General features: G+C 39.4%; 1 protein-coding gene across 16 annotated transcripts in view; it reads right to left on the reverse strand.

Annotated features, from left to right (window-relative positions):
* Positions 1-312: 312 nt before the first annotated feature.
* Positions 313-26,903, reverse strand: part of RNF145 (ring finger protein 145) — a 67,469-nt gene continuing 40,878 nt past the window's right edge. For 6 of the 16 annotated variants that reach the window (XM_039876734.1, XM_039876728.1, XM_039876730.1 and 3 more), the window contains 6 exons: positions 26,494-26,850; positions 23,957-24,152; positions 21,712-21,791; positions 17,323-17,423; positions 14,632-14,725; positions 5,102-10,758 (listed from right to left, as the gene is read on the reverse strand). In XM_039876734.1, coding sequence (XP_039732668.1) covers positions 14,653-14,725; positions 17,323-17,423; positions 21,712-21,791; positions 23,957-24,152; positions 26,494-26,850 — 807 coding nt within the window. In that variant the 3' untranslated portion in view covers positions 5,102-10,758; positions 14,632-14,652. Of the gene's footprint in view, positions 567-5,101; positions 10,759-14,631; positions 14,726-16,676; positions 16,693-17,322; positions 17,424-17,900; positions 18,212-18,501; positions 19,888-21,711; positions 21,792-22,557; positions 24,153-26,493; positions 26,851-26,903 lie in introns of those variants that run through there. The other 10 variants (XR_005655855.1, XR_005655854.1, XR_005655856.1 and 7 more) reach the window with 10 other exon arrangements.

A 26,903-nucleotide genomic window follows, 5' to 3' on the forward strand; every position in this document is an offset into this window, starting at 1 on the left:
TTAAGCAATTACTCCTATTAGCAACTTAAGTGAAAATGAACTTTTCTGTCTGATTGGGCTTAACTTTCCAACCATCAAATTATTTTAGAAAGACTGTTGACTAGTGTAGTCAAGTCATAAAGAAGCAATCTCTCCTCAGAGAAATGAGTCTAACAAAATCCACAAAAGGCATAAAATTGCCTCCCCATTTAGATGGTCCACAATGCATTTCTAGAAACTTCATTCCAGCCCCAATTTAGTTTAGTTCATTTGTATCTGCTTCCCATTTTATGCAATACTCTTGTATAAAGATGTGGAAATAAATTCAGGAAATTTCACCTGCCGCAAATGAATATATTAAGTAATTTTATTGTGTAACGACAGATATTTTATTATCCTGATTGGAGATTTGATTCATATTGCTGGCATGAGACACTGGCTTTTTGTCACGTGGGTGAGGGGCGTCTGTTTTGTTTTCTTCTTTTTTATTCCTAGTATGGAGAGATGTTCACCAAAATTATGGTTTTCTTCTTCCAGGTACATAGTAAGATTGAAATATTCTGATCCTTCTGCATTTAGATGTGGCCCTGTGGTTTGACAAATGAGGTATTAGCAAAAGCAGTATGTATTATTTATAGGCAGAGGCTTTAAGCGCAAGTGTACAATTTACCAAATCCCCTTCCCCATGCCACGGAGGCTGGCCGCCCCCAGATGGAGTTTCCCTCAGCCTGTCTATCACTCTTTGCAAAGGTGATGTAGTGTCCAACCCACAGTAGACATGCAGCATGAATGAGAAGTAATCTTTCATTACTGTAAGTTCCAGAGATTTTTTTTTTCACTGCAGTGTAACTGAGCCTCTCCTGACTAATATGCATAGGAAAGTAATTCATCTTTCCTTTTCTTTGGGCAGACAACGTGAAAATTCTTCTCCTAGAGTGAACAGTAGACTTCCACATATAATTAAATAAAATAATCAAGATAAATAAATAATCAGATAATGAAATTATCTAATCTGAAATTTGTCCCTTGTTTCCTTATTCAATTTATACATTCTCTGTGGGTCAAAAAAAAATTATTTAGAAAGCTCTGAAATGGGGGGAAACAACTGAAAGCTAAAAGGGAATCTCAAAGTCATTGCTGGACCTCCACAAGAATTTCCAGTAGGGCCTTTGCTCACTCGCAGATACACGATGAAGGGGGTTCCATAGGGCTTGATTAGAAAAGACTTTATTAGCAATTGTATGAGAGAACAGAGAAGCATTTCTTCCTCCATTGTGTTCATTTCTATCATTGTAGGGTGGTGAAAGGGAAAAAACATTTGGTTAATCAACTTGTGTTTAAGGAACATGAGCTAAGGCAAGTCATGTCACTTTTCCAGACTTTACCTTCTTCGTCTGGAAAATAAGAGTATTAGACAAGATCAGGATGCCATCCAGTTCTACTAAGCGAGAATTCTGAGATCTTTGGGTGATATCGGTTTCGGGAGTCAGTGCTACAGTTAAAAGACTCTCTCTGTGTTCCTAGCATTAGCACTATTTTGTCAAACAGCTTTAATTTTTTCATATGGATCGCAAGTTAAAACAACTGCTTCTTAGCCAAGATAGATAATGCTTCTTTTCTTCAACCTCATTTTTTAAAATGAGAGAATCTGCTAGAAAAGTGAGCCATATAGATCAGGGGTCATGTAAAATGCTTTGTCATTTTTCTAACCAAGAGGAAAATTTTGTTCTTTTATCGGAGAACTATTCTTTTCAGGTTGCATTATCAGATCACCTAAGAAAATTTCTTGTGAATTTTCAGGAAACTTTTATGAGAAAATATTGATTGTGTGACAAGTGCTATCGGGTGAAATCATTACTATCTGTTCTTTCTCCTTAGTGTGGCGTGACTGATTGTCGGAAATAATACTATTACTTCCATTTAGATAATAATTTACAATTGACAGAAGTTTCACATGAGTTATTACCTTGATTCTTTCCAACAAACCATGCCGCTGGTTACTCCCACATTTCATGGGGGCGGGGGGGAGCCAAGGTTTGGATGTGCCCACGCCACGTGGCTAGTGAGCAGCAGGGTTTGGCTATAACCCAAGAGCCACAGTCTCCTATAAAATTAAGAAAACTGTCTGCAACTCTACCAGGAAATAGAAAGTGTCAAAACCAGGCCACAGGGCACTGCTTCACAGAAAAATGTGGGTACTTTATGCAGACATCACTGCTGTCAGCTCGTCCCTGTTTTCTCTCTCCTCTGGGCACCCATAAAGGCCATAGTCCTCTCCTCAAAGTTAGGTGTGGTCATCAGACTTACTTGAGCCAGAGCATTTACCTAGAGGTGAGAAAACCCCCAGAGTTATCACTCCCCTCGACCAGAAGTATTACTTAGGGTAGATCCATCAGTTTGGGTACTGCTGTCATGACCACGATAAGCAGAGCTCTTTACCAATATGCAACTGATTTATGCAAGCAAGTGGGTTAAGCCACTGGGATCTGGGGGCTGCTTATTACTGCAGCTTAATTTAGTCTATCCTGACTGGTACAGTTTCCCAATTCAAATGTAAGTCTTTTGTAAAAGAGAATTATCTTTGTGGGGTGGACTCCTATAAACCTGAGTTATATCCACATACCTTTTAAAGAGAAAATATTCTCCTGGATCCCTCATGTTTTTATTTAAATTAATTTTACTATCTTCTTCAGTTTGTACAAGCATAAAACTATTTGCATAAAAATATTTAAACCGTGAAACCAAATTTCAAAGTTAATGAAAAAGAAAAACCCCACAAAACCAAAGATTTATAGATGAAAAGTAATAAAATGTGCTGGATGACATTGTTTTATGGAAACTAAATTCCCACTCAAATGTCAGTATGGTTCTGAATTCAATAAAGTAGGTTCTTTGGGGTGTGGCATGTCTATAAAATTATGTCCTGGGTAATGTCTCAATTCTACCACTTTTCTCTTTTTGAACCACCAGAAGGCAGTCCTTAATTCATATGGTATAGGTAAAGCTTAAAGGGAGTAATTTTACTATCAAATTCACCTCTGTCCCTTTCTAAATAGCCTATGACAGTCAAGAATCACTGTTGACACCAATAGACAGGAACTAAAATTGTAGCTTGGAAATTCTGTGTCCGTATTCAGCGTTAATTGCCAAAATAAGTCTCGCTATGCTTCATTTTAAGATTATCATTGCAATGAAAGTCCTAAGCTTTTAAATTCCAAAATTTAAAAGCTTAGGACTTTCATTGCAATAAGCTTTTAAATATCAAAATCTAGGAATCTCCCACTTTCAAAATATATTTTATATGTCACGGAACTATACACTTAAAAATGGCTGCAATGGCACATGTTGTGTTTGTTTTACCACAATTAAATTTTTTTTTTGCCACACAGCATAGCACAGGCTTCAGAGCAAGATATTCTGCCTGTCAAATCCTCACTCGCACTATTTTGATGCTTGGAGACCTTGAATCGAGTTGCTTAACCTCTCTGAACCTCAGTTATCTCATCTGCAAGGTAGGACTGTACATTCTTAAGCTGTTTTGAGGGGACAAAGAGGATCGAGTGAATGGGAGTCTGGCACAGTGCCAGTGTATGAAGAACAGCTTCGTGTTTTCCTCCTGGGCCGTTGCTGGCCTGCATTTCACAGCTTCCCTAGCAGCTAGGTATGGCGGCTATATGGCTGAGTTCTGGCTGACAAAACGTAGGTGGAATTGATGGAAAACATAGTTCATAGAAACCTCCCACACAACCTTCTACTCTTCTGCTGAATCAGAGAATCCAAGATAAGAGACGATGCTCGAGGGTAGGGCTTAGCACACTTTTTCTGTAAAGATCCTGAGAGTCAATATTTTAGGGTTCAGGGGCCACACAGTCTCTGTTGCAAGTATGCCACTCTGCCACGTAGTGTGAGATCACCTACAGAGCCCAGGTGATACATAACGAAGGAATAGGGCTGTGTTTTAATAAAATGTTATTTACAAAACAAACAAACTTACAAGAACAGTAGGTCAAATTTGGCCCACGAGCCATAGTTTGCTGACCTCTGCTCTGAGCTGTGTCAGAATCACAAAGTAGAAAGAATCTGGGTCACTAAATGGCCATATGAGAAAACAGACTTTATACATGCAAGAAATAAACTGCTCTTATGTTTAGTCATTGAGATTTTAGGGTTGTTTTGGCGTTAGCCTACTGTGATATTGATGGAGGTCATGGAGAGGACGTGACTAAAGATGAGCTTGACCCAGGTAATCCCAGGCTCTTCACTCCCTCCCTTCTCCCTGAAATGTACATTTTGCCCTCTGTTCCCACATGCTCTGTCATAGAGCCTTCCCAATACGTATTAGTGAAATAAATAAAACACCATCAGTAAATAATCATGTGTATAGAGAAGGTAATGAATGCAACATCTATGACATTCTAAGCTGTCACTATCCCCTCTCTCCACCCAACTACCCTATTCCTAGACATATATCTGGGTTGTTATGTGCCCCATCCCAGATGATCAGAAATACACATGAGGGAGACAGTTTGCTTGGGTAAGGTGAATAGAGCCTGGTTAATTGGTTCATTTTATATGAACAGGTTGCTTCCTCTTACAATCAGTCTCTGGAACATATTGCAAAGTCAGCTTTGGGTTGTTGCTGCTTAGCTACTATGGGACAGTTCTCTACAGCCTGTCACCCGTAAACCTGCCAACACCACCACTGCAGTTTAGTATTTTTTACCCCGAATTTATAGTCAGGGAGCCTGAGATCCAAACGGGTTAAAGAATTTTTCCAAAATCGTAAGCTGGCAACACCAGAAATCTAGGCCTGCTTGGGTTGGCTTCTGATGCCTCTGGAATCTTTCCCACCTTCCTTACTTGAAATGTATTTGTTGGGGAACAATTAACCTCAGGATGAGTAATTTGTCACCATTCTGTGTGAGTTTCAAATTTTCCCATTACAAGAGGAAAATGAGAAAAATATGTCCTAGATAACACAGAGAAAAATGCTTCATTGTCTTAATTGCCTTTCTATTTCAATCAAGAAAGGCATTTAATTATTTCTGAACTACATTCAAAACTCTCTCTCAAGAATATTATTCTCCCCAGGTGAGTTAACCAAATCTGTGCAAAACGCTTCTCAAGTCTGAATATTAATATCCAACGTTTATTGAGCACTTTTTATATGCCAATGACTAAATTCTTTCCATTTATGATCTCATTTATTCCTCACAGCAAGTCTATGAAGTAGAAACTGTCATTATTCTCCTCTAACGAATGAGAAAACTGAGGCACAGAGAGGTGAGTGAGTTTGTCTAGGTTCCAAGGGCAGTAAGTGGTGAAGTCCACATTCAATCCTGGGCCACCCGCTGAGGCCACACTGCTCCCGTCAGCACCCTGCTACGCTGACTCTGAAGAGATGTACTTTCTCCTCTGAGTACATGTGCAAAACTTCCGAGGTGGAAGAATCATCCACAGGAGACTCAAATCAGGTACTCGAGCATCGTTCAGACCCTCGAGGCTCTGGCATTTGAGGTGAGTCAGGTAGAGGCCATGGAGCCAGGAGGGGCAGAGTTTGTCTGGCTTCTTGCACCAGCTGAGGAAATAGCCTTTCTGCCGAACGCCAGTCCCCTGGTCCCTGGTGAGGCGCGTGTGACAGTCACTCGGTGCCCGCTCTGACTTCATCGCTGTTGGACACCACAGGGAGAGGAAATCAATTTTCCATGATATGTATTTTACAGCCATTCTTCTTACCTCTCTTGGCTTTTTAGAGAACGAAGAACAATTAACTCAGTATTTATACTCTAAAATGGAATGGCATGAACATGTGTGCCGTCTGAGTGAGAGAAGGCACATATTTTCTCGTGCGATGAACTGCACCTTCCACAGCACATCCACTGGGAACCAGAACACAGACTGGGCTTTACAGGTGTCGCCACGGCAGTGGGAAAGCCGGCACTTGCATTTGTTCACGAGGATTTTAACCTTGGGAACAGGCAAGCTCGGCACAATAAGAGTATACGTAGATCTTTGGATCGGAGCGTTTTATAATTTGGGTTAAAATTTCTTTTAGTCTTTGCAGTAGTCTTAGTTTTAATAGCATAGTTATTTTAACATATTTTAATGAAAATATTTTGTTTCGCTACTTTGCATAAAGGTTTATGTGAGAAAATGCAGATGTTTAAAATAGAAAATAATAGCCTCTGTTCCTAATAAACAAGAGAAATTGTTGATTCTTTAACTGTGTGTATTTGAAGGCTTCTATTCACAAGCCTGATCGTTTGCTCAAATAAATCTGTTTTATCTCCAGGAAATACGTTAACATGTTGAAAGACTTTATAAGCGCAGCTTCTTATATTAAGATTTGTAGAAATCATACAACCTTGAGACATGGAAGCAGTTGTGATTTAATAAAGACTAGAACAACTAGAATTAGGTAAGAAATCTAAAAATTCACATTTTCTCTTTGCACTAGTCCATGGCCATGTGTACGGTACTTCACAGGCATTTAAATCCCCAAATTCTATTATGTTCTGAGGGTACCATGACAACAGGGACATATTTAAGGATGTGAGAGACTAAAAACAACATCATCAAGCTTCCAGTTTCCGATCATGGCAGCCATGGCATTCAGATCACCACACACACACACACACACACACACACACACACACTGGTTTAAATGTTTTTGAAATCTCCTGAAAAGGGCTGAAGAGCTAAAATGACAGCGACAGCGGGGAGTTCCCAGGCCAATTTCTGGAGAAAGACCTGTAACCAGAGAGAGAAGTGGAGTTCTGGACACTAAAGCACTTATGCCTCAGACTGTCCCTGGTTATTGCTCACTTGAGCTTCTAGCAGAGGCTGCACTATGGGGTGGGGAGGGCAGAAAAGGTCAGGGCTCCACGCCCATCCAGGGTGAAAATTATTAAGAAACTTCCTCACGTTAAGCTGGGATTTCAAAGAACTACGTTTTCACCGTCAGGCCAGAGTGAGTCTGAGGTTATCCCTCTTTCCCAACACTGGGGCCTTTTAGCCTCAGACCTGCCCTCAGCCCTCGGGAAGATCAGGAACTCACCGGGTGGCCCCAGGTACTCACAGCCTGAGTTGGCTAAGGAATCTCAAATTGTGAAAGGTGTAAGGTTGTCCTCAACTGGTAGCACCCAGATACCTGACAGAGCAAACCCAAGCTTCCCAGGGGGCACGAGTGTCTGGGCCAGGCCTGGGTTATCCTTACAAATAACTTCACGAGGGCAAAGAAAGCAAGCGGCCGAAGATTAGCAGAACAGAAGGAAACACCATTATATCATGAGATTCGGCAGAACCAGCAGAAAGCAGAAAACATGTCTGCACTCCCTCAGACTTGGAAAGTGTCAGACATTCACAGGTACCAGGGGTTAGGACTTCAACATATCTTTTGGTGGGAGACACAATTCAACCTATAAATAACGTAACAAAAATTGTAGAACTATAGTGTGTTACTTCCAAACTAGTAGAAGAGATGAATCGAAAAAGTATGAATACTGAAGATTAAAAATAATATAGATACCCAAATCTAACAGGAACAGTATGAGAAAGGAATATTATAGGTTAATCTTACCCATGAACACAGATTTTTAAAAATTCTAAACAGAATATTAACAAATTGAATTCAAAATATAAAAGGGTTGTATCTCATGAACAAGTAGGACTTAGCCTTTGATTTTGAGGTTGGTGTAAGACAATGAAAATCAAGTAATATAATTCATCACAATCGATTAAAAGAGAAAAATCACATTATCATCATCATGACAAAGAAAATAGCAGTTGATACAGATAATAAGAGTACCTACCTCATAGGGATATTGTGACAATAAATCTATATGAAGTACTTAAAACGGTGCTTGGCACATAGCAAACCCTCAATAAAATGTTATACAATACCACTATTTATAAACCTAAAAGAGATTTCAAAGATATACACAAAAGGCATCCAAATAATCAATATATTAGATAAAATCGTGCTCACCTTCATTAGGATTCAGGCAAATACAAAATAAAACCGGAATAAGACACCATTATACCTATCAATTAAGCAAATGATAAAAAGTCTGACAATTCACATGTTGCCTAATACATACGGGAATTCACATAACTGCTAACATGCATAACCATTTTGGAAAACAGTCTGGCATCAGCTACAAAAATTTTTACCTTATAATCCAGAAATTCCACTCCTAGGTATACACTCTACAGAAATGCATGTTAAGCCAACCCAACATTCCAGGAGTAAATCCTACTTGGTCATAGTGTATAACCCTTTTTATATGTTGTTAAATTCAACTTACTTCTATTTTGTCAAGGATTTTTGTATCTATGTTCGCGAGGGAAATTAGTCTGTAGTTTTCTTTTTTTTGTGAGGTCTTTGTCTGGTTTTTGGTAACAGGATAATAGTGGCCTCATAAAATGAGTTTAGCAGTGTTTTTTCCTGTTCTATTTTTGGAAAAAGCTTGTGAAGAATTGATGTTATTTCTTCTTCAAATATTTAATAGAATTTACCAGTAAAAATTATCTGGTTCTGGACTTTTCTCTGTGGGAATATTTTTAATTGCTAATTCAATATCTGTACTTCTCTTTTAAAAAAACTTTTTAGGGTACATTTTGTTTATACGGGCATAATGACATGTGTTGAAGTCTTGAGCTCTCCAGGCAAGCTTTTCTTTCCATTTTCTAAAGTCACGATAAAATATATATAACAGAAAATTTATCATCTTGACCATTTTTAAGTGTATATAGTTCAGTAGTGTTAAGTATATTCTCAGTATATTAACTGTGAATACACTTAACCAATCTCCAGAATACTTTTCATCTTGTAAACTTTAAACTTTATATCCATTCAACAACAGTTTGTGGTATGCTTTTAGTCAATTTCCAGAGCACTATAATGGTTGTTTTTGAAGTTCTGACCAACTTAATACTTGTTTTTTAAGGACAAAATTTGTCAACTCCCTCACTCCAACGTGCCAGCAGCTAGAAGTCTAAACACATGACTTTGAGGGAAATAATCAAGGTGCAGAAGAGTCATACAGTATCATTCCATTTACATCTCCTTCTCAGCTCAGGGGAGACTAAACCACCTGGTCTAGGCATGAGTGTATAGGTGGGAACACAGGAAGTAAAGCGAGTAAGTGACTGTTGCCTAAGTGAAAATAGTAGTCACCTCCTGGAGGAGGAAGGAAGTGTAGAGGGACACAAGGGGTAGGAGGGGCACGTGGAGTCCAGGGATGGTCTCCAGGATGACAGTGCTACTCTATCTCTCGACTTGGGTGGTGGTGAACAAACTTTCATTTTATAACCATATATATACAACGATTGTTTCACAGGTACATACGTATGTCAAAACTTATCAAATACTGCACTTTAAATATGTACAGCTTCTTACATATAAATTATACCTTAATAAAGCTTTTAAAAATGGTTCAAGATTTTAAAAATCTGTATGTCGCAGCCTTTTTGGCAACCTTATGTTAACTCTACCATCAGTACAAATACCACAGCCCTGTCTTAGAAAGGTTAGTGAACACACATTTTCCAGTCATCCTTCCTACCTTGAAGAACAGCTTCCACTTTCCCCTGGTGGGGAATTCTCTCTCACCTATTGTGGCAGCCTTGACTGTGCAATAAACCTGGACGCAGGGTGGCTGCAACGTGACTTAGAATGAGACAAATGGACTCCCTCCCTGGGAACTCTCTTCTCTGCAAGGGGTAGGAGGGTGGAGCTCGGGAGACCACGCAAAGCTGATGCCCCCTAGTGGTTGTTCCCGTGGCTGCTTTATCATTTCTGTGTAGAAGGGATGGATGGGACTGGCAATCTGGTGGAGGATAAGATTTGGGGGACAACTTTAAACTACTTTTACTAGCGTTTTGAAAAAAGGTAAGAAATCTCAACTGCCCAGACTAATAATTAGGGTTTGGGGGCAATTTAATGCTCCTCCAAGTATCCCCTTGAAGTCACCACCAGATAACTCCTAAAGACATTGCCAATTAGCACCTGGTACCTAGAGCCCCAGAGTCAGTATGGTTGGTTTCTGACCCTGCAGACCCCAGTTCTTTGGCAGTTTTTTTTAATTCCATGAGCCACTCTTTATTAATAATATAAATACCCCTTTTGGTTTAGCTTGCCCAGAGTTGGTTCCTATTACTTGCATCACAGAAGGCTGATACATTGGGGACCCGAGCAGCAAATGGGATGGCAGATCTTTAAAGCCTCTTTCAATGCTGTAGTCCTAAGATAAGCACAAATATAATTAGGTCTCTCTCATCAGAATCAATAGTTACAGATGTGCTGGGAAGACAATACTTGGTTCAGTATCTAAAATAGACATGTTGGCTCTAGACACTTTAAAACAATGAAATAAAGTATAATTTGCAGCCCTGGGTGTATACTGGGAATATAGTTCCAGAAGTGGACTCAAAGGACACTTACTGGAGATATTCAGCTAACCTTGGAAGGAGGCTCTGCTAGAATACCAGCATCCATTAAGACTGATGTCAACGCATAATGAAACAGTTGACTGCAAGCCGGGGCCATAAACATAAAGTAAACATAAAGAGGATAATGAAATCATAAACATTAATCAGCACTGGGAACAAACGGGGCTAGAGGAAACCTGAAGAATCCTTTAGCCAATCTCAAGTCTCTCACCAGAAAACAGTCATGCTTCATATTTGATTTTCATTAGCATATTTAGTGTACCTCATGAAATCTTATAATATCTGTTCACTCTGGTTTGCATCTTAGCATGCTTACAGTGATGAAATCTGAGAAAACAAAAAACAAAACAAAAAATAGGGGTTCTTATTCTGAATTGGGATGGGTGCGTGGTAAGAGCATAGTTCTACAGAACGTGGTATAGAAAAAAAGTTTCCATTGATTCATAAAATTTTTATGAAAATCTCTTCTGAAATATCTCTAGTTTTTTTTGCAGATAGGAACATGGTCCCATGCCTGATAGAAAGCATTCTGTTTTGTTGAATGGTGAAACTGACCTCTCAGCTTTTCGGCTTCTAATGGCTAATTAAATCCACTGTGCCAAGAAAATAAAATTATAAAAAAATAACTATGATGCAGAAAATAATTGGTGTATTGATGTATTTCCTGATTCCCTTACCTAAACGGTTACACAGGCGTTAAGAAAACAAAATGTATTTGATGGAAATTCTTGGCCTTCTCCTTTTTAAATTATTCAGTAACGTTGGGTAGTTACCAAATCGTCTCAGCGCTTATAAAACTCCCTATGCTAATTGTGGCCAGCAATTAATAATTATAACAGATTACACAAAGCAGGAAAAAAGCTACCCTAATGTTAAGGAGGAAAGCTTGCAATTAGGTGGCGCAGCCTTAGCCGTCTTCACTCTGAATCTCTGTGAAGAATGAAGAAAAGAACCTCGGCACCAAAAATTGAAGGGGACCAGTTTTCTGATTGTGTCCTAGGGGATTTGGATAAAGCTCAAGCAATTTGAAGCATCCCCTCAGGTTGTACTCAGCAGAATTCCTGACCTCTGACACATCCTATCTATCACAAGCCTTTATCAGGAGAAGATGCCAAATCACAAGCCATTTGGTGGCATATAATTGCTTCGACATTGACAGCACAAGGATATATATCATCTCCTCTGTTTAAAAGGGAGTGAGCATTTTAAATGGAAGAAGACTGACTAAAAGCAAATTTAAATAGAAACTAGAGGGAGTTAAACCGATACTACACTGAAAGGAATATCAAAAATAAAATAAAAGCTTAAATATAGATTGAAGAAAAAGATTAATAATGTATGATTTATAATCATCCTCTTTCTGGTTTATTAGAAATATTGAAGAATTGAGAGTTAAAAGAAAGAAAAAAAATGAAAGAACAAAAAAAAAAGGAAAGGAAGAAAGGGAGAGAAGGAGGGAGGAAATAATACAGTTTAGAACAGCTTTAAAAGCACGGTTTCAGATGGCATATGAAGTATTGTGTTTGGTTTCATGGATACAGAATTAATACTGATCTGCAAAGACAGAAAGTTCTGTTCTTGAGGAAAGGCTCAAGGCTAGTCTGTCTTCAACTTCTCTTTAACACCTCTCTTGAAAAAGGAAAAAAAAAAGAGCAGGTCATAGGCTCTGAGCCTTTGGCAGACAATAGCATTGAGCTCCAATTTAATTATATTATGTCGTCTTTATTATATTTATTTTTGTGCTTACCTTCTATTTATGGTAAGTGAAGTGGTTTCCATTTGTGATCAGCCTATAAATTTTTTCTTTATTTACATTTTTAAAAACTGAGTCGACTTAAAGATAAACATTAGCTAAATTAGAGTATTGGGTAAAAAAATAAACAAAAAAACAATAATGATTCCAACATGGTTAGACAAAAACCTTATAAAAAGCACTGAAACGATGTTAGTTAAGAAAATATCAACTTAAAATCATAGACTGAAGGAAACTAGGAGCAGACGATCCAGATCTCCTCATTTTACATATGAGGAGACCAAGGTCCAGAGAGAGGGCAGAAATTACAGGATTTGCCATTACACTTTTTAAAGGCAGAGAAAGGTGTAAATCTAAGTCGCCTGCCTCTTCCTCCATTGCTTTTACCATTATTTAACTTGCAGCCTTCTCAAAAGCTATATGTGTTGGGCTTGGCTAAATGTGTCTCGTCTGCAAAGGTGTCGAAGTCAAGAGGCAGGCCGCAAAGGAATTGATATTCTTTACCAAAACATGGAAAACTTGTGCAACTTGCAAGACCACAGTGACATCTAGTGGTGCCCTTTGACAATGCAACTTTTTATGCAACCCTTAATTTGAGCAAGTCAATTAAAAAGCAAAGCTTATTTTGTTCAATATCTCTCGTTTGAGATTGTCTGTTTTTAACAGGAGTACCACCTAAGTAAAGTTGTGCCCTTCCTTAGTGTATCATAGAGAGAAGCAGATGATGATGGTTTGTCCCATTATTGGTGATGGGACAGATTTGGTTAACACGGTGTCCGCCAGGGCTACCCACTGTGAGGTTACTGTCCTTTCCTTTCTAGTTAACATCTGATTTGTGGAGCAATATTTTGAAGTTAAATATATTTTTCCTCTTCAAACTTTCATTTGCTACTTTTACTATCCATTGATAATTCTTGCTTGAATCAATTATTACTATAATGGTTGCAAAATGGTAATTCTCTAATTCTGTCATTCCCTTCTATATTACTTATTATTTTACTTATTTGTTTGTTTTTATTAATATGGATTCATGAATTCTTACATTATCTATAATATACTATACACAATCTAAATTATACTATTCATAATCCATAATCTATTGCTATTTGTTTCTCTTCAAAAATATAAATGTCATGAAAGTCAGAAAAAAGTATGAGGAATTGTTTCAGATTAAGGAGACTGAAGAGATATAACAACTCAGTGTTATGAGTAACCCTGAATTCAGTTCTGCATGTGTGTGGGTAGAAAGAGTTGTAGACGGCTAAAAAGGACATTATTGGGATAATTGGTGAAATTCGAATAATCTTATGAATTAGATACTGTGGATTAAATAACAATACTGTACCAGTGTAAATTTTCTGTTTTGGTCATTTTACTGTGATTCTGTAAGAAAATGTCCTTGTCTTAGAAAATATACACTAAAACACTTAGGGGTAAAGTGGCATCATGTGTGCAGCTTATTCTCAAGTGGCTCAAAAACTCTGTGTGTGTGTGTGTGTGTGTGTGTGTGTGTAAAGATAAAGTGATAAGCAAATGTGGCAAAAGGTTAACAACTGGTGAATCTGGGTGAAGAGTACACAGGGGTTCTTTGTACTATTCTAGCAACTTTTCTGTAAATTTGAAATTATGTCAAAACAAAAATGACCAAAAAAAGGAAAATAAAGTTTCAAGGAAGTTTTAAAAGCACTATTTATTTAAAAAAAAAAAAGAAAAAAGAAAATAGGCAAGTAAACTTACACCTACAGGCTTGAGACTTTCCAAGTCTCAACTAAGTTTTTTTTTACTGCTATACACAGTTTGAGATAAAGTCTCCCCCGACCCCACCCACGCACACACTCTTTTCATCAGGAAATTATCATGCTAGGCAAAGAAATCTATTATAAATTACTAGTTTAAATTCCCCAAATGTCTGAAGAATTCCTCAAAGGCACACATTTTTATAAAAGCTCACACATTTAATATCACATACAAAGACTGTTATCCAGCTTGGGCTCTGGCACTGAACCCAACCAACCAGCTGTGATTACCCTTAATTTGGAATAGAAGATGTTGGCTATAAAAAAAAAAAAAATGCCCCGAAATATCAATCTCTTAATCTTATAAGGAACAAAAAATGAAATCTTGGTGAGAATGTAGCCAGAGACACTTACTAAATGTGGGTGAAGTCGATGAGGGCATTGCATAGAAAGAAAAATAAAATAAAAAACAATCTCAGGTTTTAGAACTAAACAGCCATGGATAAGAATCACAGTTCTAGCTATATGGTCTGTGAGGTTAATTTAACCCCTATGAACCTTAGTGTCCTCGCCTGCAGAATCAGGGCTCTTTTGAGTGGGTATTCTACATCTGGCACTGTAAGTGATGGCTGTACTCTAGGTCCTGAGCCAGGCATGGTGGATAGTGGATAATGGATAATGTGCACCTGTTGGGGCATCCTCATTTCTTACCTGAACTGCCACTGTCTCTTATCAGGTCTCTAGCATCCACTCTTGTTCTCCTTGCAATCCATTTCCCACACAGCACAGCAGCAGCGCCAGCTTCCTAAAAGACAAATCTGCAGCTCAAAGTCCAAACTTCCTAATGTGGTACGCCAGCCCCTGGTGACCTCATGGCCTCATCCCAAGCATCTCTCTAGCTCTCTCACGATGTCCCTTCCCCACGCTCTCCCCTCTATCTTCTCCACTCTCTGAGCTCTTCTGCTGTCCCGGAGGCTGTGCAATTACAAACATGCTCAATATCTTCAAGGTCCGGTGTGGTGGTGAATAGCCATACGTGGCGACTGAGCGCTTGAAATGTACCTAATATGACTGAAAAACTGAATTTTTAATTTTTGAAATTTTACTTAAATTGAAATAGCCATATGTGGCTAGTGGACAGAGCAGGCACATAAAACTTCTTTAGGTTCCCAAAGTGCTATGTCCTCTGTTTTCTCTGGGTCTTTACCCTTGCTGTTCACTCTCAGCCAAAGACATTCTCTTCATCTATTATGTCTCAGCCTCCATATCCCTTATTATATGCTTTCGCAGGCTATGATTATATAAACTCTGCCACTGATAAACTCTCAAACAAACAAAAACTTTCATTGTGCAAGTAAGGCTCTATGTCAGAGCAATAACACCTTAGTTAGGCCCTCTGCTGTCCACTGACAGGTGTGCAAGGTGTTTTTCTCTCTGCCCTTGACTATATATTAATCCAATGGGTGGAGGGCAATGACAGTTGGTCACAGGCCACAATTCATCCCATTAATGTGTTTTGTTTGGCTTTTACAACATGTAAAAAATGGAGCCAACATATTAAATGGAAGAGATTTTATCTCCCAAAAATATATATATATGGATTCCTGGATCCTCTGGAAAATCTGGCCACATTGGACCCATATTCACTTCTGCTCAGTAATCATCAGCTAGGCTCATTCCAGTACCGTAGTCACTAGCCACATGTGGCTACTTAAATTTAAATTAATAAAAATTAAATAAAATTAAAAATTCAGTTCCTCAGTCTCACTAGCCACACTTCAAGTGTTCAATATCCACAGGTCGTGGCTACCAGGGCAGATGGAGAGCACCCCCAGCATCACAGGTGCTCTGTAAAGGTACATTCTTTAGAGGGGAGCTGGGGAGGGAAGCCTCCTGCAGGAGGAGTGAGTGCTTGTTAGGTCTGAGGCCCCCCGGCTGGCCCACTTCAGCCCTTGACATGACCTGCCTGCCCTCTCCACGCCCCCGTAGGCATTTGAATTTGAGAATCTGGTCTATCATATACTTTTGGGTTTTCTACTTAATTTTTTCAATTTTTTGGAAAACACCACTAAGCTTATTCCATCAGGAAGGTATAAAAGGAGTTAAGAGCCAGAAGTGATCTGAAAATGAATATGAAAGTAGGGATAATAAACCTGTAAAGTGGTGTGTGTGTGTGTGATCAGCGCTTTCTTGGTGGGAACTGTTCAAGCAGGAAGCAACTCATGACTGAAAAGTACTGTGCATATGTAAGAACTACTCAGCAAAAAGGTAAGCAAATGCAATTGTCAAAATGGAATTTCTGAGTACGTGACCTGCAGGGGTCATAGGTAACATAGATGATGGGATCTGGGTGGGACCTGATGAACTAGGGGGCCAGTTTAAGGGACAGGAGCCCCTAAGCTCTTGTGGAATATTACGGTGGGAATGGACTTAGATCTCTGATTTTTTTCCAGGCAACTCAGGAATTCAGATTTTTTTATGCGCAATCTCCCAATTTTAGCACGATTTTTAAAGAAACACTCTTCAAGCAAAACAAAACTTTTACTAGATTCAGGCCCCAGGGGCCCGTTTGCCAAGCCTGAGCCTATAGGTTGGCAGCACAGCAAAGATTAACTCGCCTAATGCTGATTCTAGAGAAGGTCCGGTATTGAGAATACCAAGGTTTGGGGCAGGCGGAACCATGCTGCAGACCAGGAACACAGGCTGCAAAGGTCCCAGGCCCATCAGATCTAGCTGCAGAGTATCCAAGTGACAGAGCAGCAGAGAGCTGGTCTTCGGTGGAAAAAAAAATATGCCTTACAGAAAGCACTAAGAATATTTCAAACTTAAATATTGAATGTTTTCTCGTATTTGGTGGGAAATGAATCCAGGGGCAACAAGCCTAAACTTCTCCTTAGTCACTTTGGACTTATGAACAATAGATTTCACAAACAGCCATGGGCAAATAGAGAAGCTGGGCTCCCGCTCAAGGAACTCATCACGCTTTTAGTGTTCTTATTTAATTGTGCATCTTCCAAATGCACTGTGAAAGCTCCATGAGGGCAGGGACTGTGCCCAGCATTGAGCCCACGTCTGGTGCCTAGGAGTTACTTACAAACACGGGTTGACTGGATGCCATGGGGACATAGGGAAGTCAAGCTAATTGGAGACGGTGAGGAGGTAGGGTTTTGGGGTTTGACAGAGATCATCTAGGGTGGCTACAGAACGAATGAAACCTGCAACGTACCCAGGACACAGACATCTACAGGAAGTAGTCCCTAAGATATCTTTCCTGTCAACGCCACTGATTTTAAGTATAAGAATGACAAATTCTGAAACACATTTGTCTGTGAATAGGCACACACTATAATGTAATGACTGAAGTAGACTCTGAAGCCAAACTTCCTGGGTTCAAATACTTACCACTTTGGATTTTGAGCAAATTGTTGAACTCCTCTATGCCTCAGTTTCCTCATCTGGAAAATGGGGATGATAGTATCTACATGAAGAGGTGAGTGTAAGAACTTATTTTTTGTAAAGGGATTAAAAGAGCACACGGCACAAGGTAAATGTTAGCTATTATTTTTTCAGAGAATATCAAAGAAAAAAAAAGATGTAATGCTACTTTTAGATCTACGTATCAGATATATAAAACACAAGAACCATGGGCTCAGTTAACATAGGGTTCAAAGGGCCTTGGGGAAAGGGAGGCAGTTCCCTAGTTCTGATTGTTTCTCTTTAAATACATGGTGGTAGTCACCAGGACAGGGCGATTTTGGTAAGAATGATTATGCACACACTGACCCCTTACCCTCTGCGTCAGGGGTGGTTGGTGGGAGACCCTCAAAGTCCACATCCTACAGTGACGTGTTATTAATTGTACCTTCACCTTAGATTCTAAATGTATCACACGAATAGCTCTCCGAAGGCTGATTTATTTCTAAAACTCTATGGTTTTTTAGTTCTGTATGCTCGTGGGAAAAAACCTGACAATGTTTTACCTTGAAACAGAAATAGTTTCAGACATTTCTGGGTGGTTAATCAACCAGAATGGCTGGTAGACTAGACCGGGTCTCACGCGTGCACCTGGCACCAACGCGCCCGCCAGGCTCTGCTGCTTCACTGCGGAAACCCTGCAAGCTGTTCGATCTGCCGGGCTCCTTAACCACAGATGTTCCTCAGAGGCAAACGTCTTCACGTGTGTTTCTTCTCTAAGAAGCTTCTTCCATAAAAGCAGTAGTTTCCGAAACAAAACTGCAGGAATATTTGCTCTGGGGCAAATGTTCTCACATTTCCATTAGATCAGAATCATCTGCAAAATTTGTAAAAAGATAACGGAGGCTCAGTCTCTATCCCAGACACACCCACCCAGAATCTGTGGGGTTGGGCCCAGGTGTCTGTGCTTTTCACAAGCTTCCCAGCTGCTTCCAATGCCCATCAAAGATGGAGAAACACTGGCCTGTTTACACAACAATCTGGCGATATCGTGAGTGTCAAATTCAAACATAGACCCAATTGAAAATAGAGTCAAATAAAACACTAAGTCACTTAAAAAAAAAAACTGAACTAGCATAATTACAGGAAAATGAAAATATACAGATCTTACAGTTCACAAGTGGACATCAGATTTATTCGCATTGCTTCTGGTTCTCTTCTATTTTCTACTTTGACCAATACAGAATATTTATACTTTATAATTTCATTAAATGAGGAGCCAAACTTGCCCAGTAATCACAGTATCTCTTATGGAAATAGAAGAGTTTGATGACAATCTAATTTTCAAGAGCAGGTCGTGGTGGAGTCAGGGATCAGGGGTGAATTACAAAGCCCACTCACCCCACCTCAGCTCCTGCTGCTGCCAAGCAAGAATGAATAACCTCATGGAACCAGCTCTTCCAACTTTCTAAGAGAAACTGGAAAATTCAGTTTGTATGTATAGGCTTACAACTTTTAAATGGGTAGCAGCTAATTAAAAATGTTTTTGATAACATCATTTTAAGGTGCACCATTGAGGCCCAACCATAAAACAAAGCAAAATTCATCAGCCCAGATTTCACCTGCATGCCCCAAGTTTGTAATCTCTGTTCCAGAAGTTCTGAGTTCTGTATCTGAATTGTTAGACAATCAAAAACCATTTGATGACTTCATCCAGTTGGCATTAACGTTAGTTATGCTGTCTCTAGAACTAACAAAATTCTCTGCCATTTTTGAACCAGAGCGTTTATACGAGGAGCCATATACTAAGCTCATTTTTTCACTCAGTAGATACTTTGCTCCTGCCCTGTACCAGGCCCTGGGAACACAGTGGTAAACCGAGCCTTGACCAAGTTTAATATTTGCATGGCATGTAAAAATATTCACGAGGCTCATCGCCTAGTCGGTGGTCAAGATTAATACAGACGGACAAAATCTTAAGAACAGAATAATACCTCAGAGATCACTTTTTCAGATGAAGCTGAAGCCCAGAAAAACAAAGGCTGGCTGAGGATCACACAGCTTGAAAGGGAGTAAAAGTTATAGTCAAGTCCACCTCGCCCCTCCCGCTGCCGATTTCAAACCGAAATCCAAGGGGACTGATAAAAGATCGTCAAGGGAAACCAGCAGGCCTGATGCCAGAGACACGACTTCAGTTTAGCAAGAAACCATTTGAAAAGCAACAGGATATTCCATTTAGAATTGGCTGAGAATTTCGTCTACATTCATGGAGACTATGATTTCCAGGAAGTCAGAAGCTATACTATCTTACCTCAGAACATGTAAAACAATAGATAAGCAAGGAGTTGCTTTTTTATCTATTAAGAATAAATAGAAAGAAAATTTAAGGGGCAAATTGCCAACATTGATAAAAAATAGATTAGGAAAAGAACATCAACATCAGTATTGGTAAGAGCAAAGGTGTGGTTAACAGCAGGGTTTGCGTAGTCTTCCTTACGAATCTCCTACCTTGGCTCAACCTTGTCCACGCATTGCAACCGAATGTTGAATCCACTGGGGGAAAGAAAGGAAGTATTTTTCGGAACGACTGCAAGAATGACTAGTTCCCTAAATGGCTCCTAGCATTGTCGATTATTTTCTAAGCAAGTACTACCTCTAAGATGTATCCCTAGTTTTAAGTGTTATAGTATCCGCTATCTTAAAAAGGTAAGAGAAATAGGGGTGCCATAATGACCAATTATCAAACTGTCCGGAATGTATTTGAATTTCAGAAGCTGAATGATAGGCAGTCGACTTTAAAAAGAGAAGCAGAAGTGACTCTGGGTGGCTGAGTGTGCTTGTTGGTAGGGATTTCTGCTGTCACTGAATATAAAAGTAATTTGAAAAGACTAATTCCAAAAGCGAGATTATGGGTGATTTTTATTCTTTTCAAATACTTCACTTCTCAAATAATAAGCAGTGTTTAAAAAACATGAGGAAAAGTCTTTTTAACAATCATATAGCATTTAAAAAAACAATCAAAACCTTATAATTCCTACTTTCAACTTGACATGATTCTAAATTTTTTCTTCTAGAACCTATTTATCTCTGTTTTTATGAAAGACAAGAGTGGAAGCAACTAGAGTGTAAAACTTATTTTTTAAACGTGTTTCCCCACACCCCCCAAAAAATTGGCACATAACTTATTAATACTTTAACTTCTGTAAGGCTCTTGTCCCATTACCACGGCCATAGAAAAATTCCTCCCTTTTAAACTTGGAAACTACAAAATTCTTCCTTCTCTGTTAACTAATTATATTCACAATTTGACAGAATGTCGCTCTTTTGGGAAAGCAGTGTTTTGACGTAAAATGCTCATGGAAACATGGCATACTACAGAGAAAACACAGAGGCCCTAATAAGGGGCCCCAAGAAGCCTCACGTTCAGTTCAATGTCTGAAAATTGACCTCAAGAGACGTGCTGTGCACATAGTCTGATTTAGGTCACTAGAACAAGTTTTAAAAAATGAAAACACCAACTGCAAATACGTTAACTAGTGTGAGGGTTTAGAGTGTTTAGTACTAACTTTGACATCAAAGTTTATAAGATGATTAAAAGTTTTTTTAAGAGAAAAGTGATCGTGGGTGAAAATACATACACACCAAAAAATAGTAGAAATCATTAAGTGGACAGGAAAAGTGGCCTAAAAGGGATGTAATACCGTGTCACTTAATTTGATCAAGTATAACAAGAGGAAAAATCTAATCTGATTTTGTTTCCTCTTCAGAAGCACAAACTAGGTGGTTAAACTTAATGTTTTCTTAGGCCTAAAGTCTGGCAGTGAGTTGGAAACCATTACAAAGATGGCTGAAAAACAAAAAATTTGAAAGACAAATGGCATTAGACAATGCTACTCTTCCAACATATTAGAACAAGGAACAAATTAAGTCAGAGGTTCTCAACTGGTATATTTTGAACCACTCACAGTTTTGCTCCTAAATTTTGATTAATGTGTAACTAAAATTAAGTGTTGCTTCGACTGAAGCATGGTAGCCATCAGCACTGCCAACATGTCCTCTTTCCTGGCCACAGAAGGAACACTGAATTTCCATATCCTCCTGCGCTGGTGGGGCCACAGGGTGATGAGCAGAAGGGACAGACATCCAGCGCTGGAAGGAGCATGGCATTGCTGATGTGCGGCCCTTGGAGCCCTATCTCCTTGTCATGACCACCGGAGAGGTTCAAGACAGTGGCTGTTCCGTCAGCCTAGATCCCTGAGAGTCTGTACCAAAAAAGAGCACCACCGCCTACGTGCAGACACACAAGCAATGTGTGAGACATAAACCTCTGTAGTCACTGTAACGTAAGGCAGCTCCCCTGACTGAAACAAAGGATACACACTGACAGTTATTTGTCCACCAGGCGGCTGAGCTGAGAGGCTCCTGTGACTTGGTAAGTAGAAGCTGGGATCTCCGTGCTATTAGGAGGTAAAAAAGTGTATTATTATTATGTGAAACTTGATGCCAAAGAAAACTCTACTTTTATTAAAACATCTGAGTACTTTTCCTTAGATCTTCTATGAGAATCCTCTGGTCAGACGTATGTATAAACAATACTAAATGTTGGCTAAGTTCACCATGCATAAATGATTTCAACTCTGCAATTTTATGCCTTTAAACAAAAAAAATTTAATATTTAAAATGTACTTTTTACACAAAGGCTGAAAAATCTTGTTTTAAATCAGAGATCGCCGCTAGGTCTTTGTGCAGCCTGACTACCACTAGAGGGAGCCATCTACTCCATTTTCTGCCTAACCTGACTCACCAAAAGGATGGCTGGAAACATCCAGCTCCACCTGGGGAGATAAATCTAGTCTTGCCACTTCTTTAGTAAATGTAAAATTGTGTTGGTATCAGACTAGTTGGGTAAAATCACCTAGGAAGCGCTGAAATGCACGTTCTCAGGCATCTCTAAAAGCTGATTCAGTAGTTCTGAAGTGTGGTTAAAAAATGTGTAATTTTTTTAAAAAAGCTTTCCAGACGTTTCTAATGCATAACTGGGTCTGCTATCCCTGGTATAGATTTCAAAGAACTGGCCCCTTCCAATCAAAGAGTTTTGTCATCTACAGGGCATTTTTGACAGGGGTCAAGATAAAAGAAGCCTAGATAGATAAAAACAAAACCTGCTAAGACCAGAATTTCAACAAAACACTTTATAGTAATAATCACAGGAAAAAAACAAGGTTCTCTTCAAATTTAAATTTATTAAGACATTCAGCTATGTCTGTCAGTCTACATCCAAATTTGCTACGAAAAATAAAATAAAGTCACATCCCACATTAGGAATACCAAGTCTGAAAAACACTTTTTGAGCCAAGCCTATTGTATAAATAAATGACTAGTTTCTTTTCATATCAAAATTCCCATAAAAAAATTACATTCCCCCCTCCCCAGTTCTACCTGTAGCCATGATGAATGTAAAAATTTAAATATGACATATCCTTGTCAAAGAAAAGGTGCAAAGTCTATTAACAGCTTTAAAAGTGGCATTTGCAGAGTGTGATCATACAGTTATGTACTCATTCCCAAAGTGCAAATATTGCCATAATTTAATACTGTTTTGATTCAGTTGCAAGAATTAAACATTACACAGGATTGAAAAGTACATGAGGGCCATTATCAGTGCCTAAAGCCCTTCCCACTTTGGTCTCCTGCGCTAACGTGGACTCCAAAGTGTTCATAAGAGTTTTAGCTCACTTCACACAGCCAACACAGTGTACAAATATCAACAAAAGTTTCATATACATCAAAATTTTGAAGACTCCATCACAAAGTTCAAGAGTCTCAGATGATGTGAATGCACCCGCAAGGCCCAAATGCCCACCCGCCCCTCCCCTAAAGCACATACAAAGTATGAGCGTGCTTCGATCTCTCAATACAATCGATGCTTTTAAATCTTTGATTTCGATCAGTGCTGTACAAAACTCAATAATCACCAGACTGAGTTCCATTTAACCGAGGGAAAAGGGGGTGGAGAAAGGGACTAGTCTCTGCTCACGCTCTGTAACAGAACGATCCTGTCCCACAGAAAGTGAAATGTCAGTTCCACTTCTGCCTGCTTCTTCCCATGTTGTCCTTATGCTCTTCTTCCTCCTTTCTTTAGCCCCTTTCACACACTCAAATCTGATTTTATTTATCCCTTACATATCAGGGGCAGTTTCTGAAGTTGTTGAGATTTCCTTGTGGAAAAACCTCTACAAAACATCAGCATAAGACATATAAATACATTTTGATTAGCATACATTACAAAATGTCTCCCACAATGTCAAGGGCACGAAAGCAGGTGGTCTCCACTGACAGCACTTCCTGGATTAGATCCTTGGAATGTCGTTTCCCACCTAATCGCGTCATACATTCATTCCTCAAATCAGAGCACAGATCCCAGGGGGAGTTAACTTCCCCTGGAGTTAACTTTCTCAGTGTTACACCTCCTGCTTTTCTTCTTTTGCACTAAGAGGATATTCTTTGGGCTCACAAGTCCCTTCCTGGCTATCTGATCTGCTGGCAACGCACTCATTATTGTCCCTAGAACCGGCTTGCGTCCCAGCCCCTTGAGGACGCTCTTGGTCTGAGGGTTCAGTACCTTCCTGCAGGGCGACATTCTGCTCAGCTGCAGCATGAGGCTGTGGGCCCGGCTCAGGCCCTAACCCTGGAGGCTGGGAGGAGTTTTTGAGCTGGCAGTGGCACAGAGGGCAGGTCTCCTGGACATACAGCCATTTCTTGAGACAGCCTGCGTGGAAGAAATGACTGCAAGGCGTGATCACAGCAGATTTCATGTCCTAAAAGGGGTAGAAGAAGATAGCTCATAAGTGTCTATTATCTAACACCTTTGCTGCTACCCCTCAAAGTTCTGGTTGCAACATTTCTTTCCCACAAATTTCCCACAGAAAATTTGTAACACAGATCTTAGAATAAAACTCATTTTCTATTTTAGTAAGAACACTCCTGTCATCAGAGACCCCTTCAAATAATGCAAGAACCACTGGCTAAATAATTTTTAAAAGTGAAAACCAAAAATGAGGAAGAAACGACTTTCCTGACTGGGTTCTGCCTTGTATGAAACATGAGGTGACACACTTGCAGCGGTACGATTACTGGGTCTCCACGAGTATGGCACGAGTACACTTAGAACCCCAGAAAATCTGATGAAGACAGGACTTTTCCAGTTACGCTTCAACACAGTTAAACAGAGCCTTCCATTATGAGATTATTGGCAAGGAGACAAAATCAGTCACATAACACCAGGTTGTTGGCAAGGAAGTGGCAATTTCATTAGGGAAAAGATATATATCGTTTTCAAGATATGTTCTGTATAAGCCAGTGGTTTCTCGACTTGCATCAGAATCACCCCCAAGTGCACCCAGTGCATTCGTAAGCCACCTCAGACCTACTAAATCGGGATAGCAGAAGATGGCATTTACAAATCTATAGTTACAGCAAGCCACCCATGTGACTTAGATGCACACTGGAGTTTGATAACCACTGGAATACGAGGTGGTAAACTCCAAATTAATATTCCTTGCTTAAGCTATATTCAGGGAGGGACGGCTGAGGACACGAAGTTTACATTGAAGAATATACATTTGGTGAATTGACCATTGATTTTAAGTCCCAAAACAAGGAGTTGTGGCTATCACAGAAATTCCTTGCCAAGAGCTGGTAGCATCTGGGAGTCAACTTTTAAGCAGAAAGCCATCCAAGGAAAAGCAGCCAGCTGGGGAGTTAAGCAATTTGACTTTCATTTTCTGTGTAGTATCAGCAGGTAGTTCAAGCACCTCAAAAAAAGTGATGTGACAACAGGAAATACAAAAAGAGGACTCTTAAATCTCAGAATATTTAGACAGAGGCTGCTGAAGCTATTGTGCCCTGCATCTGTCTTTGCTGTGCTTTGTCCTGAGTACTAAGAGGTACCGAGCACCAAGGAGTCAGAACCAAAATGATGACCACTTAACTTGGTGGAACCTACATCATGCCTCAGTTCTCTCGGATGCAAAAACAATCTGGGAAATATTATTTTGCTAGTACCCTAAGTATGATCCAAAACCAATAAAAAAAAAGTGGTAGTTGCATCTTACTAGAAAAACTGCTTATTCTAGATTCTAGAATAAAAATTGAAAGATAGTGTTTAAATCAGCTTTGAAATATAACAAAAAATAGGCCAAGTGTTTAGTCACCTGTAGAAGAGGCTGGTTGAGTAGCAGCTTTTACAGCTAAACTGTACTGTTAAGACTGTATGTCTTAAAGGCAGACATACATACACTCTATCTGGACTGTAAAGCAGCCCTGGGGAAAGAACATGCCCTGTATACTCACTACTACTATCCATGGTTTTATTCCACCAGCCCACACTTCAAGAGTGCTTTTAAAGGAACAGCTTCTGCTGTTGCTCATAAATCCTGCCCACACTTCCAACAGTACAGTGTAGCTGTAAAAGCTGCTACTCAACCAGCCTCTTCTACAGGTGACTAAACACTTGGCCTATTTTTTGTTATATTTCAAAGCTGATTTAAACACTATCTTCCAATTTTTAATAAAAGGCAATCATCAGCTATATATGATGCATATGTCAGAGGCCAGGTAGGCCACCTGCACTGGTATGCCAACTAGTTGCCTCTACCGTACTTCTCCACCTCCCATCCCACAGAGGCTTGCACCAGTCTCAGATATCTATCAACCTACAGATAAGCACATACTCACTTACTCTACCTACGTAAAGTACCTGAACGCTTCTTCCTCACTCAGTAAATGCCAGAAGGAAAAGAGTCAGAATCTTGGCACACCACTTTTCAGAAGCTGCTGACTCCTAATAAATAGTATATATTTGATAGTGCATATATATGTGTGTGTAAATATATTCAGGATTAAAATATAAAATGCACCTGTTTTTCCTTTATTTGTGGGTGAGCAATGTTGAAAACAACAGTAAATTAGAACTCGAGGAACTAAATTAAAAATAATTTAGAAATAAAATGGAAATATTTTATCAAATCTAGTAATTTCTGAGGCCCACTTTCTTTGTACCCAGAAGATAATTCTGCCTGGAAATTTAACTAATGTGGTTAAAGTCTCAAGGGATACGCCGTATGACCCACCCAAATGGACTCTTACTGTGTGAGTTACCTGATAACAGATGGCACAAATATCATTGTGTTTCTCAAGCTGCTCTTTCGTAGCAAGGGGTAATGACTTAATCTTATTCACAGCATCCCTGCGGAGGAGGAAGCTCTTCCACCCAAGCTGGGCCCGAAGCCACACATTGTAGTAGGAATGGATGAAGATGATCATTGAGCCCATTACTGTCCATTCTCCAAAGATGGTCTCTGAGACGCCATAGGCCACTACACAGAGGGCCACAAGAAACTCCAGCAGGCGGTAAGTGCCATTCACATAGTAGATGACATCATCCATGTTCTCCACTGGCTCTTTTCTGAATTCTTCAACCATAAATAAGACATAAATAAAAAGTGTTCCCAGAACCTTAAAAAAAAAAAAAAAAAAAAAAAAAAAAAAAAAAAAAAAAAAAAAAAAAA

This window comes from Pteropus medius, unplaced genomic scaffold, assembly GCF_902729225.1.
Source record: "Pteropus medius unplaced genomic scaffold, Ma_sr-lr_union100, whole genome shotgun sequence".
NCBI classification, from domain to species: Eukaryota; Metazoa; Chordata; class Mammalia; order Chiroptera; family Pteropodidae; genus Pteropus; species Pteropus medius.